Below are 18,411 nucleotides of genomic sequence, written 5' to 3' on the forward strand. Positions count from 1 at the left end.
ATTTGGAAAACCACCCTTATGGCAGAAAGTGAAGAACAACTAAAGAGCCTTTTGATGAAAGTGAAAGAGGAGAGTGAAGAAGTTGGTTTAAAGCTCAACATTCAGAAAACTAAGATCATGGCATCTGTCCCATCACTTCATGGCAGATAGATGGGGAAACAGTGGCTGACTTTATTTTTGGAGGCTCCAAAATAACTGTAGATGGTGATTGCAGCTATGAAATTAAAAGATGCTTACTTCTTGGAAGAAAAGTTATGACAACCCGAGACAGCATATTAAAAAGCAGAGAGATTACTTTGTCAACAAATGTCCAACTACTCAAAGCAGTGGTTCCAGTAGTCATGTATGGATGTGAGAGTTAAACTATAAAGAAAGCTGAGCACTGAAGAATTGATGCTTTGAACTGTGGTGTTGGAGAAGACTCTTGAGAGTCCCTTGGACTGCAAGGAGATCCAACCAGTCCATCCTAAAGGACATCAGTCCTGAAAATTCACTGGAAGGACTGATGTTGAAGCTGAAGCTCTATATTCTGGCCACCTGATGTGAAGAATTGACTCATTGGAAAAGACCCTGATGCTGGGAAAGATTGAAAGCCTGTGAGAAGGGGATGACAGAGGATGAGATGATTGGATGGCATCACTGACTCAATGGGCATGAGTTTGAGTAAACTACTGGAGTTGGTGATGGACAGGGAGGCCTGGCGTGCTGCAGTCCATGGGATCATAAAGAGTCGTACATGACTGAGCGACTGAACTGAACTGAAGTGAATGCATACTCATATACTGGTGGTAAGACTGTAAGGTGGGGCACTTGAGTGCAATCTAGAAATTAAAATAATTGTTAAAAATGCTTAGACCACTAGATTGATCTAAACAAATGGGTGCACAAATACGTGGAGAGACTAGACAAATAGAAGAATTTTAAATATGCTTTAAATATTCAAAGCATGACTTTTCACTCCACTTCTTAGGTGTGGCCTGTAATTGTGTCTTTCTTTCAAAGAGTATAATATGGAAAAGGGAGGAACTTTAGTGTATTAATAGAAATCTGACAAACACTACTTAAGCCAGGCGATCATCAACAGTGATAAATCATGTTGATACTATGTACCCTCACTTCATACAATGTAAAGAAAATGAAAATTTTCCTCTATAGTCTTCCTCCCTAAATCCCCATACCCCGGTCTAGCCATAAGCAAAAACATCAGAAAACCCCTAGTTGTGGGACATTTCTATAAAATACCTGACTAGTATGCCTCAACTGTCAAGATTATCACCAACAAGGAAAATCTGAGGAACTTTCAGAGCCTAAAAAGACATGATAATTATATAATTTGCTATCGTGGATGGGATCAGGAAACAGAAAAGAACATTAAGTAAAAGAAGAGGAAATCTGAATAAAATATGAAATTTTGTTAATAACAATGTGTTAATGTTAGAGTTAATACATTAAAAGCAAGAGGATTCCAGAAAAACATCTATGTCTGCTTTGTTTATTATGCCAAGCCTTTGACTGTGTGGATCACAACAGTGAAAAATTCTTCAAGAGATGGGAGTACTAGACCTCCTGACCTGCCTCCTGAGAAATCTGTATGCAGGTCAAGAAGCAACAGTTAGAACTGCACATGGAAAACAGCCTGGTTCAAAATCAGGAAAGGAGTACATCAAGGCTGTATATTGTCACCCTGCTTATTTAACTAATATGCAGAGTACATCATGCAAGATGCCAGGCTGGATGAAGCAGAAGATTGTTTGGAGAAATATCAATAACCTCAGATATGCAGATGACACCACCCTTATGGAAGAAAGTGAGCAAGAACTAAAGAGCCTTTTGATGAAAGTGAAAGAGGAGAGTGAAAATGTTGGCTAAAAACTCAACATTCAGAAAACTAAGATCATGGCATCTGGTCCCATCACTTCATGGCAAATAGATGGGGAAACAATGGAAACAGTGACAGACTTTATTTTTTGGGCTCCAAAATCATTGCAGATGGTGACTGTAGCCATGAAATTAAAAGACACTTGCTCCTTGAAAGAAAAGCTATGACCAACCTAGATAGCATATTCAAAAGCAGAGACATTACTTTGCCAACAAAAGTCCATCTAGTCAAGGCTATGGTTTTTCCAGTAGTCATGTATGGATGTGAGAGTTGAACTAAAAGCTGAGTGCTGAAGAATTGATGCTGTGAACTGTGGTGTTGAGGAAGACTCTTGAGAGTCCCTTGGACTGCAAGGAGATACAACCAGTCCATCCTAAAGGAAATCAGTCCTGAATATTCATTGGAAGGACTGATGCTGAAGCTGAAACTTCAGTACTTTGGCCACCTGATACAAAGAACTGACTCATTGGAAAAGACCCTGATTTTGGCAAGCATTGAAGGCAGGAGGATAAGGGAATGACAGAGGATGAGATGGTTGGATGCCATCAGCGACTAGATGGACATGAGTTTGAGTAGACTGTGGGAGTTGGTGATGGACAGGGAAGCCTGGCGAGCTGCAGTCCTTGGGGTGTCAGAGAGTCAAACATGACTGAGTGACTGAACTGAACTTATTAACACTTAATCATTAATTGCAATAAATGTACTAGTGTAAGGTGTTAGATAGCATTTTTGACTCAAGGGACATAAATTTGAGCAAACTCTGGGAGATGATGAAGGACAGGGAAACCTGGCATACTGCAGTCCTTGGGGTCACAAAGAGTAGGACATGACTTAGCAACTGAACAACAGGGTGTTAAATACAGAGGAAACTGGGTGTGATGTGTATGAGAATTCTATATTACCTTTGCAACTTTTCTATAAATCTTAAATGCTTCCAAAATAAAATACTTGTTAAAGCTGAAGAAAAATTTGAAAATCTTTAGAGAGAAATAAATGCATAAACCTATATTCTGATAATTCTAGTTCTGGGATATGTCCCAATAGTATAATCATTCTGGTGTGCAAGTATCAGCAAGAATGGTCATCAGATATTGAATATAATAGTGAAAAACTGGAAACAGTTTAAACATCTGTCAACAAAAGAGTGGTTAAATAAAATATTGTATCTTTTTACACTATAATACTGTTTAGTTATTTAAAATGGTAGATTTCTTCATTGATATTTAAATACTTCTATGACAGTTTTGAGAAAAAAGTAAGAAAAAGCAAGCATGTATAGTCTTATTCCATTGACAGAAAGTTATATGTGTTTGTGCATGTATGATTATGAAGTGTACATGAAAGATACTTGGAATATCAAAATATTAATTGTGGATATATGAGTATTGAGATTCTGTGCATGTTTCTGTTTTTTTTTTTTATATTTCTTGAATGCCCTGAATTTTCTACATTTGTGTTTTATCTTTACAACAAAAGAGATTACTAAAATTATTTTCATTTTGATGACAAAATTTGTACATACATTATCATTTGCTTTTAGACCATTTTTGAGAATAAATTAAAAATAACAAGTTAGATTGTACAATTTTTTTGGCATTGGAGGTTGTATTTTAAAGACTTACTGAATATCTTCCAAAGGTGCTGGTAGTACTTTTCAAAGAAACTTATTTAGTTTATGTTTTCACATTGCTGAATGTGCTATATGTTGTGCTTTATGCCTTATGCCATTTCTCTCTAAAATAGTGTTTTGCAATTTTACATGTGCTGTATGAAAGATGAACTCACCTAACATATCTAGTCTCTCTGACAGAAACTGAACGACTTCTTTAGGGCTGAGGACATCTCTGTCATCTTGCTCTAATGACTGGTAGCCGGGTTCTAATTCCCTAGAATGAAGCTGGGATTTTCAAAATACGCACTTTCAGTTTACTCCCTTTTATTAAACTAGGTGTACAGCTGAAACATTACAAGATGTTTTTGTGTGGGTATGAGGGCTTCATTATTAATAATGGTCTTCAGACTGGCTTCCTGAGATGTTTATCTCTAGCAGCTTCTTCAAGAAATTTAAGAATGGCCATTGGTTTGAAGCCTAAACAATGGGCTCTTATGACGCAAATGATATGACTAAATATTGTTAATGATTTTTTAACAACAGGTTGGGAAGTGATAGTAGGAATTTGAGGTTCAGTTCAGTTCAGTCGCTTAGCCGTGTCCAACTCTTTGCAACCCCATGAACCGCAGCACGCCAGGCCTCCCTGTCCATCACCAACTCCTGAAGTCCACCCAAACCCATGTCCATTGTTGGTGATGCCATCCAACCCTCTCATCCTCTGTCATCCCCTTCTTCTCCTGCCCTCAATCTTTCCCAGCATCAGGGTCTTTACAAATGAGTCAGCTCTCCGCATCAGGTGGCCAAAGTTTTGGAGTTTCAGCTTCAGCATCAGTCCTTCCAATGACTATTCAGGACTGATCTCCTTTAGGATGGACTGGTTGGATCTCCTTGCAGTCCAAGGGACTCTCACGAGTCTTCTCCAACACCACAGTTCAAAAGCATCAATTCTTCTGCACTCAGCTTTCTTTATAGTTCAACTCTCACATCCATACATGACCACTGGAAAAACCATAGCCTTGACTAGACGGACCTTTGGTGACAAAGTAATGTCTCTGCTTTTTAATATGCTGTTTAGGTTGGTCATAACTTTCCTTCCAAGGAGCAAGCGTCTTTTAATTTCATGGCTGCAATCACCAACCGCAGTGATTTTGGAGCCCAGAAAATTAAAGTCAGCCACTTTTCCCACTGTTTCCCCATCTACTTGCCATGAAGTGAAGTTCGGGAGTTAAGCCTAAAATGCATTTCCACATTTTCTGGAATATGCCATAATTCAAGCTTTCAACCTCTTGGTTTTCTTCTGGACCAGGGTAATGAGCTTCTAACTAGTCTTACTGTGTGCGGGCTCTTCTCTTTATAATCTAATTTTTACATTGTGAATGTGAATCTATCAGATCCTGTTTGCATCATTCTGCCTGTAGCTCAAGACTTTTTGTCTACAAAATAAAACCCCAATTTGTTATTAGCTAAGGACATTCTCTTCTCTATGTCTTGGCTTATGTTTTAGCTGTGGTATGCCTTACTCATTCTAAAAGTCAACCTGAAAATCTTCTTTTATAAGAGACCATCTCTCATCTCCATGATTGGATATAATTTATCCTCTTAGCACAAACTTACATCCAATATCTAATATCTATTCCACTTTCTGTATGTCCACTGCATTTGGCAGGATTAATGTTTAATGTTTATTGAAGGAACAGGAGGCTCCCACTTCTGACATAACCAACTGATGTTCCCCAGTATTAGCCCTACCTCTGCCTCCTGGCCTAGATTCTGTTCCCAAATTATTCTGGTTCAGTTGTTCATTCTGATCTCATTAAACACTTAAACAATATACCTAAGTTCCTTTGCTCTAATTTTATGCTCATGAAGCACTTTTCTCATAACTTGGCTCCCAGTCTAATTTGTCTCTAAGGGTAAAGGTTGTCAGACAAGCAGATGACTCAATGCCCCATCCATCATAAGCCTCATTATAACTTAACTCAATGATTCCAAAGTGAGGTCCCTGGACAATTAGCATCAGCATAACCTGGGAACTTGCTGAAATGCAAGTTCTAACTACTGAATCAGAAATTCTGACACTGGGGCCCAGAGATCTGTTTTTTTAATAAGCCTTCCAGGTGATTTTGTTACATGCCGAAGTTTTAGAACCATTGGATTAATTTATATTCTTAAGAGTTTCAGAAAAGGTAATGTAAGTGAGCTGAGATTGGTCAGCTCTGACTCTGCAGGGCTGAAGGCCAAACCCTGGTCTATGATGATAAACTAAGTGTCTGCTTGTGAGATTTCTTGGCAGGCAGCCTCGGGACCTCTTCATTTGAGAAACCAGACTTGCTTTGTTTATTTTCTATGTTCATCATTGAAGCAAAGTATTATTTGTCCAAACTACATTAACGTGTATTTTAACACTTACTACCTGTGTGTTTAGTTGCATAAGAAAAAAGGAAAGAAGGCAAAATGAAAATGATTAAAAAAAAAACAAACTCAAGGATAGAGAAATGCTCAAATTGCACAAACAATAGACTTCCAGTTTTTGAAGCCATAATCATAAAAAATATACTTACTCATGACCTAAAGCTCTTCACTCATGATGTAAGAAAATGTGAATAAGAACCAATGTACAAGCAAATTGACTTGGAAGAAGTACAATGAAACACATCCTTCACCATTCAGGGAAGGAAAATATGCATCTAGCAGTTGTAAATATATCACAAAATATTAGATTTATTATCATATTTGTTTTATGATAAAATAAAGAACAAAGACAAATATTAACTTACCATAGATTCAATTCTTCCACTCAAAGTCCTATATTTCTCTGTAGCTGGTGAACTTAACTCATCACTATATTGTTTACCCAAGATTTGAATGCTGCTTTGGTAAAAGTAAGATTTTTGATCTGAAAAACAAGGAAAAGGCAGAATCAGTCTCACATTACTAAGTACTTTAATTTTTATTTCATACAGAATTATTTAGGCTATGTTGTACAATTAAAAAAATTAATTCCTTTAAAATAAAAAATTCTAAACAGTAAAAATGTAACTATAATAAAATTATTTTCTCCTTCAGTCTTTAAAAAGATTGGCAAAGCTGAAACATTAAAAATGCATGAAAATCAGAGCAGCATTATTTGAGAAATTAAATTGTTCAGTAGTATCATAATTTTCACTCCTACTATATATTTTAGGGATATTTGTGATTGCAGATATATTCACTCAAGAATTATTGATGTCTATAATATGCTGTTATTCATTTATTATTAAGGAATAATCCAAAATGATTCTGAATAGTTTTAAAAATTATTTCAAATATCATTCTTTTTAGAGGAATTAGTGACCTGTCAGTTTTCTGGACTAAGCTAGTCCAGAAAATAACTATTCTGACAAGATAGCTAATCTGGTTGTTCATTGTAAACTCTTTCTATCAAAAATGGTCTTCCAAAGGATATGTTAAGTTTTATAAAGGAAATGAAAATTCCTAACACACTTGTACATATCTTAGAAACATTATGAACATGGACATAACCTAATTTGTCTCAGGAAGAAAATCCCTGCTTCCATCTGATCATGCATATACATAATTTATACAGAGAAATATCTCAATCAGGGAAAGCATTTGAGATCCCGGGAACAGGGTAGTATGGTCCTTTGTGGCAGAAGGACAAGTCTTTCTAGGGTCATGAATGGTCACTGAATACACTCTGAAGAGGACTTAGGCTCCTGTCTTTGTGTTTAAGTGTGACAATACAGTGTTGTTAGGAGGGAATCCATTAAATCTGAAACTTGATGTTGGTTTTTCCTACTTCTGTAATTCATCTTGCACGTAATAGTCTCTAGGTGATTTGATAGCAAAATATAGTCCCAAGTAAAATTTAGCTACAATTTTATAATTCAGTTGAGTGAAAAAACTATTACTCGTTACTGGAATAAATTTATTCTCACTTAGTCTCTAACCTTACATATACCCATATACCTTCATTCTCCTCCTATCCCAGCCCCAGTTATTTAAATAATGCAATGGGATTATAGCTGAAATGAAAAAAAAACAGGTTATAGCATATATTATCTAGTGAAATTTGACACATTTTATCTACATTAAAACCTCGGAGAGAATATTCACTGGGATATTAAGTTGTGTGTTAATGAAGAGTGTATATGCATTCTTAATGTTGTTTCTTTCTGTTTCCTATTTTTAATAAAAAATTAAAGAAAATAAGAGAAACAAAAAAGAATAGAATCATTTTTAAAGTTTGTTTTTAACCTCTTTCTACTTTTTAACTGAAAATTCATCTCCTATCATAACTGTCCTGCTCCTAAGATTGTTTTCAGGACACAGGTCATGAATTAATGAATATTTAGGTACATCCAACTTTTAGATTTTGAAACTTAGGGTGCTTTGCAATATTTTATTTTTTTTTCTTCTAATTTTATTGTATTGGTTTTGCCATACATCAAAATGAATCCGCCACAGGTATACACGTGTTCCCCATCCTGAACCTTCCACCCTCCTCCCTCCCCAATATTTTAAATAAAGAAGCAAATTATAGGATTAATGAAAAACAAAACAAGTGAACTCTAGCATCAGATAAATATTGTCTTTTTTGTCAGCTAGAATAATCCTTACCTGGGTAAGAATGTTGTTTGGTATACTAAAAAGGACCAAAAATAAATAAAACAGAAGAGAAAAAATACTGAATTATAGAAAATATAAACATGAGACTATATTTAGAGGTATATAAATAAAATATATAATTATATTGTATTAAAAAATAAAAGTGGCAATAAAAGAAAGAAGGCCAAACTTTGAAAGTATATTCAGTTAATTCATCTGAGAAGTGGTATTTCCAATATTTTGGTACTTACCAAAAGCTAAAAAGTAGACAAGTAGACCTATGATCACTGCCAGGATCACCACCACTGCGACGACAACAAAAAATACTAGATATGGATTCAGGGATCTTGAGGCTGATGTCACTCGTGCTGGCCTTAGAACAAGGGGAAAAGGTCAAAGCCCATATATTTCACTCAGAGAAGCCATCATTTCAGCACTTCTGAAGTCTCTTAGGTTGCATGTGGCTCTATCATAGAAAATTGATTGGTTCTTTTTTTAAAATTTATTTGTTTATTTGGAGGATAATTGCTTTACAATATCATGTTGGCTTTCACCATACAAATAGGAATGTGACTCTGAAATGAAATCAAACTGAACAACACTCTCTTTAATGGTATTTCTTACCATTTTTTAAGCACTAAAATGTTGACATTTAGGTAGTTTGATAGAAGAATAAGGAAATATGATTTATGGTTTGCAACTGCTTTTCCTTCTTCTGACAGTTGATAAGTTTCTCAAGAATAACAACTCTTTTTTGTTTTACTACAACTTCTAAGACCCTTGTTGGACATTACTGTAGTAAGCTCCCTTACATGGGCACCATCCCCAGGGATGTGCTGAAGAGAGATCTTTTTTTGTGGGAAGAGGGGCAGAGGGAGTCAGAATAGTAGCATTTCTCACAGTAATAGCCTCTATATTATTAAAATGAGGATATGGCTAGAGGCTGTGGAGAAGGAAATGGCAACCCACTCCAGTGTTCTTGCCTGGAGAATCCCAGGGACGGGGGAGCCTGGTGGGCTGCCATCTATGGGGTCGCACAGAGTCGGACAGGACTGAAGCGACTTAGCAGCAGCAGCAAAGGCTGAGAGCTGAGATCCAGGAGAGTAACAAGCACTTATAATTAATTAGAACTGCACTAGCAGCAGTGGATTTGTGTGATTTTGTTCACCCGTGAATTTATCAATAGCAGTGTAAGCCAATCAGATCAGATCAGATCAGACCTGTCGCTCAGTCGTGTCCGACTCTTTGCGACCCCATGAATCGCAGCACGCCAGGCCTCCCTGTCCATCACTAACTCCCAGAGTTCACTGAGACTCACGTCCATTGAGTCAGTGATACCATCCAGCCATCTCATCCTCTGTCGTCCCCTTCTCCTCTTGCCCCCAATCCCTCCCAGCATCAGAATCTTTTCCAATGAGTCACTCTTCGCATGAGTTGGCCAAAGTACTGGAGTTTCAGCTTCAGCATCATTCCTTCCAAAGAACTCCCAGGGCTGATCTCCTTCAGAATGGACTGGTTGGATCTCCTTGCAGTCCAAGGGACTCTCAAGAGTCTTGTCCAACACCACAGTTCAAAAGCATCAATTCTTCGGCACTCAGCTTTCTTCACAGTCCAACTCTCACATCCATACATGACCACAGGAAAAACCATAGCCTTGACTAGATGGACCTTTGTTGACAAAGTAATGTCTCTGCTTTTGAATATGCTATCTAGGTTGGTCATAACTTTGCTTCCAAGGAGTAAGCGTCTTTTAATTTCATGGCTGCAGTCACCATCTGTAGTGATTTTGGAGCCCAGAAAAATAAAGTCTGACACTGTTTCCACTGTTGCCCCATCTATTTCCCATGAAGTGATGGGACTAGATGCCATGATCTTCGTTTTCTGAATGTTGAGCTTTAAGCCAACTTTTTCACTCTCCACTTTCACTTTCATCAAGAGGCTTTTGAGTTCCTCTTCACTTTTGCCATAAGAGTAGTGTCATCTGCATATCGAGGTTATTGATATTTCTCCCAGCAAACTTGATTCCAGCTTGTGTAAGCCAATAGATTTGTACTAACACAGTATCTGGTTTCTAGATTGTAGTATCTGATTCCTTGGATTATATTAGGCATATAATCCAAGTACTTCCTCACTGTCTCCTTTCCCACCACAAACACTCACACTGGGATGGTCACCAGAAGTACTCTGTATGAATTCCTATTTTATCCTGTTTGCTTGAAGATGATATTGTCATTTATTTGAGATTTTCTTCATCTGAAAAATGGGACTAATACTTGCTTCTTAAGGCTGTTTTGAAGATCAATGAGGTTATGTTATGTAGGCTATGTAAAGTGTATAGAGTAGATATTTCTACTAAATATGTTATTCACTAGGCTGTGAGAACTTTGAAAATAAAGTTGGTATTCATGCATATGTTTCTAACACTTTGTAGGCTACTTGGTATATATAGGTGGTGCATGAAAGCATGCTAAGTCATTTCAGTCATGTCTGACTTTTCGCTCCTCTGTCCATGGGATTCTCCAGGCAAGGATACTGGAATGGGTTGCCATGCTCTCCTCCAGGAGATCTTCCTGACCCAGGGAGTGACCAGGAAGCAAACCCACATCTCTTATGTCTACCTGCTTTGGCAGGCAGGTTCTTTACTACTAGGACCACCTAGGATTTATGATATTTATAAATATTTGTTGTATATGTTAACTCCTGGGTGTGTTTCAGTTTTAAAAGCCTTAACAGAACTGAGAAGCAGTTACATTTTGCCATAACACAGTCAGACTTTCATTTCTTTCTATTTGTTTTGCTTACATTCTAGTGTATATGGGAAGGGGATGATCTGAGACTCAGTGACTCTCAGAGTGTAGGTTTCACAGCAGGGTTGCCTGGTGTTTGGGCTTTATGCAGCTCACACTGATGAAGGCGTCTCCTGGTGTTTTACTTTGTATCACTTGTACTTTGAAGGCCTTGGATATGGGACCAGTATCATTTCAGAGGAATTCCTTGGTAGCTCAGCTGGTAAAGAATCTGCCTGCAATGCAGGAGACCCTGGTTTGATTTCTGGGTTGGGAAGTTCCTCTGGAGAAGGGATAGGCTACCCATTCCAGTATTCTGGGCCTCCCTGGTGGCTCAGATGGTAAAGAATCCGCCCACAATGTGAAAGACCTGGGTTCGATCCCTGGGTTGGGAAATTCCCCTGGAGGAGGGCAGGGCAACCCACTCCAGTATTCTTGCATGGAGAATCCCCATGGACAGAGGAGCCTGGCAGGCTGCAGTCCATGGAGTTGCAAAAAGTCGAACATGACTGAATGGCTAAGCACATCATTTCAGAAGATTATTGGAGGTGGGCATAGACTTGCTGACTTTTTTGTTGAATAAACACATTAAACATTATAAAAATTGACCAGCTCAAATATTATTGTTTAATAAAAGGGCATTTAAATTCATGAAAATAGGAATAACATAATCTCAGAATAACAAAAAAGATGAATAATTTAGCCTTAGCTTAATGATGTCTTTTTACCACATTGCTCTTATTAATTTTGCTATGCTAGTGAAAACTGACTTTCACTAACACTGGTCCAGAGTCCAACATTTGGGAATAACTAACTGTATGCTGGGAAAGATAGAAGGCGGGAGGAGAATGGGACGACAGAGGATGAGATGGTTGGATGGCATCACTGACTCAATGGACATGAGTTTGAGTAAACTCTGGGAGTTGGTGATGGACAGGGAGGCCTGGCGTGCTGCAGTCCGTGGGGTCACAAAGAGTCAGACACAACTGAACAGCTGAACTGAACTGAACTGTAGTCATTTTCTAAGTAGGATAAAATTGGTACATTGATACTTGCTGACTTTTTAAGCCTCGGTTTACTCTTCTGTTTCTTTGTGGTCTTGCTGTGGCTGGTGATACATGGTCACAGTTGCATACTGTTTGACATTTGCAAGTTCGGCGAATGTCAGGGGGTGCTCAGCAGGGTAAAGCCAAAAGAAGAGCTGGAAGCAAGCCATCCCAAAGTATCACCTCAACTACCAGGAACCAGCTGTATTTCCAGAGATGAGTAGAAGTGTCAAGATTTATTAGTGTAGAGTAAGAAATTACTAAGAACTAGGCTTAAATTGAAAGCTAAAATAACAACAACGAAAAAACCAACCAAAAACAAAACCCCAAACCAAAGGCTAGAGTCAGCATATGCTTTAGCTTGGATGAGCCTCTCATGGGAATGTTTTTCGAGGCAACTTTGCTTTAGTTCATGGAAAACATCTTAAAACTCAGTGGCTGAAAAACACCATGAGACATGACTCAATAAACAAAGGGTGTGGACCTCAAATTAGTGTAATCTCACAAGCTGTATTTAATTACATAACAATGTGTTGTTCCACTTTGTAGAAACAACTAAAGTATCTGTTCTTTTGTTGGTATCTGCTCTCTTGTTACAGGTTCAACTTGTCATTGAACCTCTGTATGTGGCTGATTATAAAGCTTATGACAACACACACTAAATTGTGTCCAATGTTTGCTTTGCAAATTCTTAGGGAAAATAAGTTTGCTAACACTGTCTGAATTTTGACTCATAAGCAGTGGAAATCTGCAAGTAAATACTTTGCTTTTAAAGCAGGATCTTAATCAGTGAAGTTTTTAGTGCTTGTGTTTAAACAGAAAAACAAATACATAGTTGTGACATGTTTAACGAGCTTCTGCCTCTTTCTTTCTCTCATTGACTTGGAAAATTACAAGAATGTTGAAAAACATATTCTATGCTCTTATGAGAACCTAAGCGGCAGACTTTATACATGTTTATTGCCAATCTTCGTAAAAGTCTTATAAGGTGGATATTATGACCTCTGTTTGGAAGACAGGAAAACTGAGGCTCAGAGAAACATAAATAACTCATAATTTCTCAGGAGTAATAGAAACTGGAAATAGAAAGGGCGGTTAGAATGTAAGAACATGGACTTCCTCTGACGTATACTTCCTGCCTCACACTACAAGAGACAGAAAAGCTTTGGGACTCTTATCTCTCCTGATATCTCTTGGATGAAGCAAAGAGAATCAACATCTATTGAGTTTTTAGTTTTTATTAAATTGAGCGCTAGGATTTTGTTCTTACACATAGTATATGTGCAATAAAATAATTGTTGGTTTAATTTGAGAGTACATCTTAGATTAACATATCAGATTTATGTAAGAATACTAGTTAATTTTGTCCATCGATACATAGTTAGAAACAATATATGGTTGTTGATTAATAGAGTCTTGGCAATGGCTTTCCATTATTTGTAAGAATAGAGGAAAACAGGGAAAGGTAATTACAAATTTAGATATACACAGTGTGTCTAAAGAGGACTTTCAGACAGTTTTGTGTCTCTTTGAATAAGATTTCAGGTATGATATAAAGATTTGGTCCATGATTGTTTTTTCCTGATACATATTCTTCCTTGCTGATCCCATCCTACACCCTGGTTTCAGGTAGCATTTAATAAGGTAATATTTTCTGAGATAGATCTTCCCCCTCAGATCTCAGTCTCTGAGCTCCACACCATTATTTCCAGCTGTGGATTGGACATCTTATGAATGTTTTACAGCCTCCTTAAGTATAACAGTTCAGTTCAAAACTGAATTTGCTATCTTTTTCTCCAGGTTTTTTCTCCTCCCTGCTATTTCTAATATTGGGAACGTCCCTACCATCTATCTGGTACCATAAATTAAAGACCCAAGATTTAGTTGTACCTGCTCTCTTTTGATAATTTTCCACTTTCGAGAGGTCAGTGAATGGTGTTTATCCTATAGCCTAAATCTTTCTGTTCATCCTCTCTCTCTTAATTCTGGATGTTATCATCTGGTATTATGTGAAATGCCTGTTAACTGGTCTCCTTTCTTTCATTACCTAATTAAGAGACATTTGGTGAGTGCCTACAATGGTCTAGGCAAAATGTAATTGCTGGAAATACAATGAAAAGAAACAATCATAGCAATCCTAATAGTTAGAGGAGAGAAATGAGTAAGAAAAGTAAGTAAAATAAAGGAAAAATAAAAGCAAAGAGATGAGAAAGGGAATATATATGGAATGCTGAAAATTTAAATAGGGTGACCAGGAAAGGCCTTGCTGAGGAGTTGACATTTGAGTGAAGACCAGAAGGAGGTGAGTGAGCAAGCCATGAAGATATCAGGGGGAGAATTATCTAGGTGGAAGAACAGCAGTTTGAAGGCCGTGAGCCAAGAACTCACAGAGTAAATTTGAGGACCATTAAGAGAGGCACCTGAACTGAATAGAGTGAGACAGGGGTGGGGAACATTGAAAGAAAATAAAGTCAGAAAGATAAGGAGCAGGGTGTCAGTGGTTGAGGGAAAATCATTTAGGATTTTGCACTTGAGGACTTTGATGTTTATTCTGAGACAGGATCTTTGAGGATTTTGAGCAAAGGCATGACATCAGATCTATTTCTTTAATAGGTGCCCACTCTGGGTACTTCAAGGGGAGTAGTTGGCCTGGGATGGAGAGGGAGACCTCTTGCATGCATGCTAAGATGCTTCAATTGTGTCCGACTCTTTGTGACTCTATGGACTGTAGCCTGTCAGGCTCCTCTGTCTATGGGATTCTCCAGGCAAGAATACTGGAGTGGGTTGCCATTTCCTCCTCCAGGGAAACCTCTTCAGTCAGTTCAGTTCAGTTCAGTCGCTCAGTCGTGTCCAACTCTTTGCGACCCTATGAATCGCAGCACGCCAGGCCTCCCTGTCCATCACCAACTCCCGGAGTTCACTCAGACTCACGTCCATCGAGTCGGTGATGCCGTCCAGCCATCTCATCCTCTGTCAACCCCTTCTCCTCCTGCCCCCAATCCCTCCCAGCATCAGAGTCTTTTCCAATGAGTCAGCTCTTCGCATGAGGTGGCCAAAGTACTAGAGTTTCAGCTTTAGCATCAGTCCTTCCAAAGAACACCCAGGACTGGTCTTTAGAATGGACTGGTTGGATCTCCTTGCAGGAGGTCACTAAATAACTAAAGTGAGAGATGATGGTAGTTTACAAAAGGGTGGTAGAAGTGGAGATGATGAAAAGTGGTAAGAATCTATATATATTTTGAATTTAGGCCTTAGAGGATTTGCTTACAAGATGTGGGAAAAAGAGGAATCCAGACTGAATTCAGGATTTTTTCCTCTCTCCAATCAACCCTTTAAAATCCTTCAAGTGCTTTGAAAAATGTGAATCTTAGGGTCCGATATCCTCCCTTCCAATAATACCTCATTTTAAATTTATCTACAGTTCGTCAAAAATCCTCAAATGGCATTCAAACTGTCCATGGCATTTAAGGCCAACCTCTGCAACTTTATCTTCTGTCACATCCTCACCTGCCCACCTGACCTCATCCAGATCAAATGTCACAGTCAGTTCTGCTTGTGATGTCTTTTGCCTGGAGAATGTCATATCTGTATACTTCTCATTTTATCCTAAAATAATTCAAGCATTTTCATTTCTCACCAGGTAGTTACTCTTTTCTCCTCTTGCTGCCCCTCATCTGATCTCATAATGCTCAATGAATTTCTCTACTACAATCCTTATCCCTTCATGTGCCTGCATCCACATCTAGGCTGTAACTCAGCAGTGCCCAAGCTTCTTTTATCCAGGAAACAGTTCTTTGAAAGGCAATTTCTCCACAGATGGCGGGGAGGGGGTAGGGGGAGGTTTTGGGATGATTCAAGTGCATCACAGTTTTTATGTACTTTATTTCTATTTTGTGGCAATCTCAGTATATTGTGCCTTGACTTCTGGGTTAGGGTTCACTTTCTTTCACACTCTTATAAGGATCTAATGCTGCCACTGATCTGACTGGCGGCAAAATTAAGGCAGTAATGCGAGTGATGGGGGCTGGCTGTAAATAGAGATGAAGCCTCGCTTGCTCACCCACTGCTCACCCTCTGCTGTGCAGCCGAGTTCCTAACAGGCCACATACCAGTACCAATCTTTGACCTAGGGGTTGGTGACCCTTGCCGTAACTCATGAAGATCATAGAGATGCATCTTGTCTGCCAGGATATGCCTCATTTATATACAATACCTATTATACAGTGAGTCCATATTGGGCATTGCAATAGAAAAATTGATGAATGACTGCAAAGAGGGATTTAAAAAATAATTTTACTATTGTTTGGAAGGACTTTAACACTGTAGTTTGTGCATTCTTATTTTAAATACTAAAAAAATACAGATCAGAGAATAATCTCTGCCATCTATTGAGTGCTTACAATGTACTGGCTGATCTTTTCAACATCATTTAATTTAATCCCTGTTAAAAATCCTTGTTCAGGTGCTCAGCCGTGTCTGACTCTTTGCAACCCCATGCACTGCAGCACACCAGGTTCTCTAGTTTACAGATAATAAAATAGAAGCTTAATTAGTCAGCTAGTAAGAAGGCTGGAATGCAAACCCAGATCTGTCAAGCTCAAACTACAAAATGACCACTTCAGATGGGAAGACATTTTCTGTTAATTATTATGTTGTTATTAATTTCTATCACATTTTCTACCTTGTTAGTACTAAGAAACAGAAAGTTCAAAATATTTCTATAGCCCTTATATTACAGGATATGCAAAGAAAGTTATTTCAGTGTGTATTAATATGTTGGTGTTATGCAGAATATGAGAAACAGTTCCAAAGAAGAGGGACTTTTTCTATTTTAGCCCCTTTCATTAAATCTCGATGGTTGTCATGAGGCAGGTGTTAGAGACTATCCAATTCAATGATTTAATTTTTTAAGTTGAGGAATGCTTTTTTCAAACAAGGTCTTAAAAAATTTGAAAGCTTAATGATTAAAACAGATGAAAATGGAATAGCTTTTCCATTTGATTTAGAGTTGTGGGAAAAAGGCCCTTTCCTATTTCTAACAAATCACTGATCTAGCCCAACACTTTTATTAATTTCTTAAGTGTTATTAAGAAAATTTTTTTTATTGTTGTTCTTGCTAGCTTTAGTGTGCTCCAAAAGAAAAGAGAGACACAGAATTATTTAAGATTGCACAACTGGATGATGGTAGAGTTGGTGCTCTAGTTTTAAGTTTTCTTAGATATATTTGTTTTATTAAAACATGATGCATTCTTAAAACACTGGATTCATATGGAAGATAAGATTCCTATCCTTGAATCACATATCCATGAGACTTTATGTGCATATACCTTTGGAATGTACTGCGTGACTTTCTTTTAATTCAATGGTTTATTTTCCAACTTAATTTTGGGTAACAAATACATTTATATTCATTGAGGATATAAATCACATATTGTTACCCTGCTTATTTAACTTATATGCAGAATACATCATGCAAAATGCCAGGCTGGATGAAGCACAAGATGGAATCAAGATTGCCAGGAGAAATATCAATAACCTCATGTATGCAGATGACACCACACTTATGGCAGAAAGTGAAGAAGAACTAAAGAGCTTCTTGATGAAAGTGAAAGAAGAGAGTGAAAAAGTTGGCTTAAAACTCAATATTCAGAAAACTAAGATCATGGCATCTGGTCCCATCACTTTGTGGAAAATAGATGGGGAAACAATGGAAACAGTGCCAGACTTTCTTTTCTTGGGCTCCAAAATCACTGCAGATGGTGACTGCAGCCATGAAATTAAAAGACATTTGCTCCCTGGAAGAAAAGCTGTGACCAACCTAGACAGCATATTAAAAAGCAGAAACATTACTTTGCCATCAAATGTCTGTCTAGTCAAAGCTACGGTTTTTCCAGTAGTCATGTGTGGATGTGAGAGTTGGACTATAAAGAAAGCTGAGCGCCGAAGAATTGATGCTTTTGAACTGTGGTGTTGGAGATGACTCTTTAGAGTCCCTTGGACTGCAAGGAGATCCAACCAGTCCATCCTAAAGGAAATCAGTCCTGAATATTTATTAGAAGGACTGATGCTGAAGCTGAAACTTCAATACTTTGGCCACCTGATGTGAAGAACTGACTCATTGGAAAAGCCCCTGATGCTGGGAAAGATTGAAGGTGGGAGGAGAAGGGGACAACAGAGGATGAGATGGTTGGATGGCATCACCGACTCAATGGACATGAGTTTGAGTAGGCTCCAGGAGTTGATGATGGACAGGGAGGCCTGGCATGCTGCAGTCCATGGGGTCTCAAAGAGTCAGACAAGACTGAGCAACTGAACTAATACCAGTTGAGTATACAGAGACTGGGCAAGTGGTACCTGAGCAAGCCTGTACAATGTTTTTGTGAAAATTAGGAAAAAAGCAACTTCTCTGGGCAACAGACATAAGGTGTTCCTTGGGCTATGTGCAGCTCTAGTCTGAGCCAGACAGCTTGGCAAGGAGCA

At 38.1% G+C, this 18,411-nt stretch overlaps 1 protein-coding gene across 5 annotated transcripts in view; it reads right to left on the reverse strand.

The window, feature by feature from the left end:
- The window catches only part of TMPRSS11D (transmembrane serine protease 11D), a 62,819-nt gene that overhangs the window by 31,127 nt on the left and 13,281 nt on the right, over positions 1–18,411 (reverse strand). For all 5 annotated transcript variants that reach the window (XM_061420322.1, XM_061420321.1, XM_061420319.1 and 2 more), the window contains exons 2-3: positions 8,351–8,472; positions 6,269–6,387 (exon numbers count right to left, since the gene is read on the reverse strand). In XM_061420322.1, the coding sequence (XP_061276306.1) occupies positions 6,269–6,387; positions 8,351–8,472 (241 nt within the window). The remainder of the gene's footprint in view (positions 1–6,268; positions 6,388–8,350; positions 8,473–18,411) is intronic.

The sequence above is a fragment of the Bos javanicus genome, chromosome 6 (genome assembly GCF_032452875.1).
Source record: "Bos javanicus breed banteng chromosome 6, ARS-OSU_banteng_1.0, whole genome shotgun sequence".
NCBI lineage: Eukaryota > Metazoa > Chordata > Mammalia > Artiodactyla > Bovidae > Bos > Bos javanicus.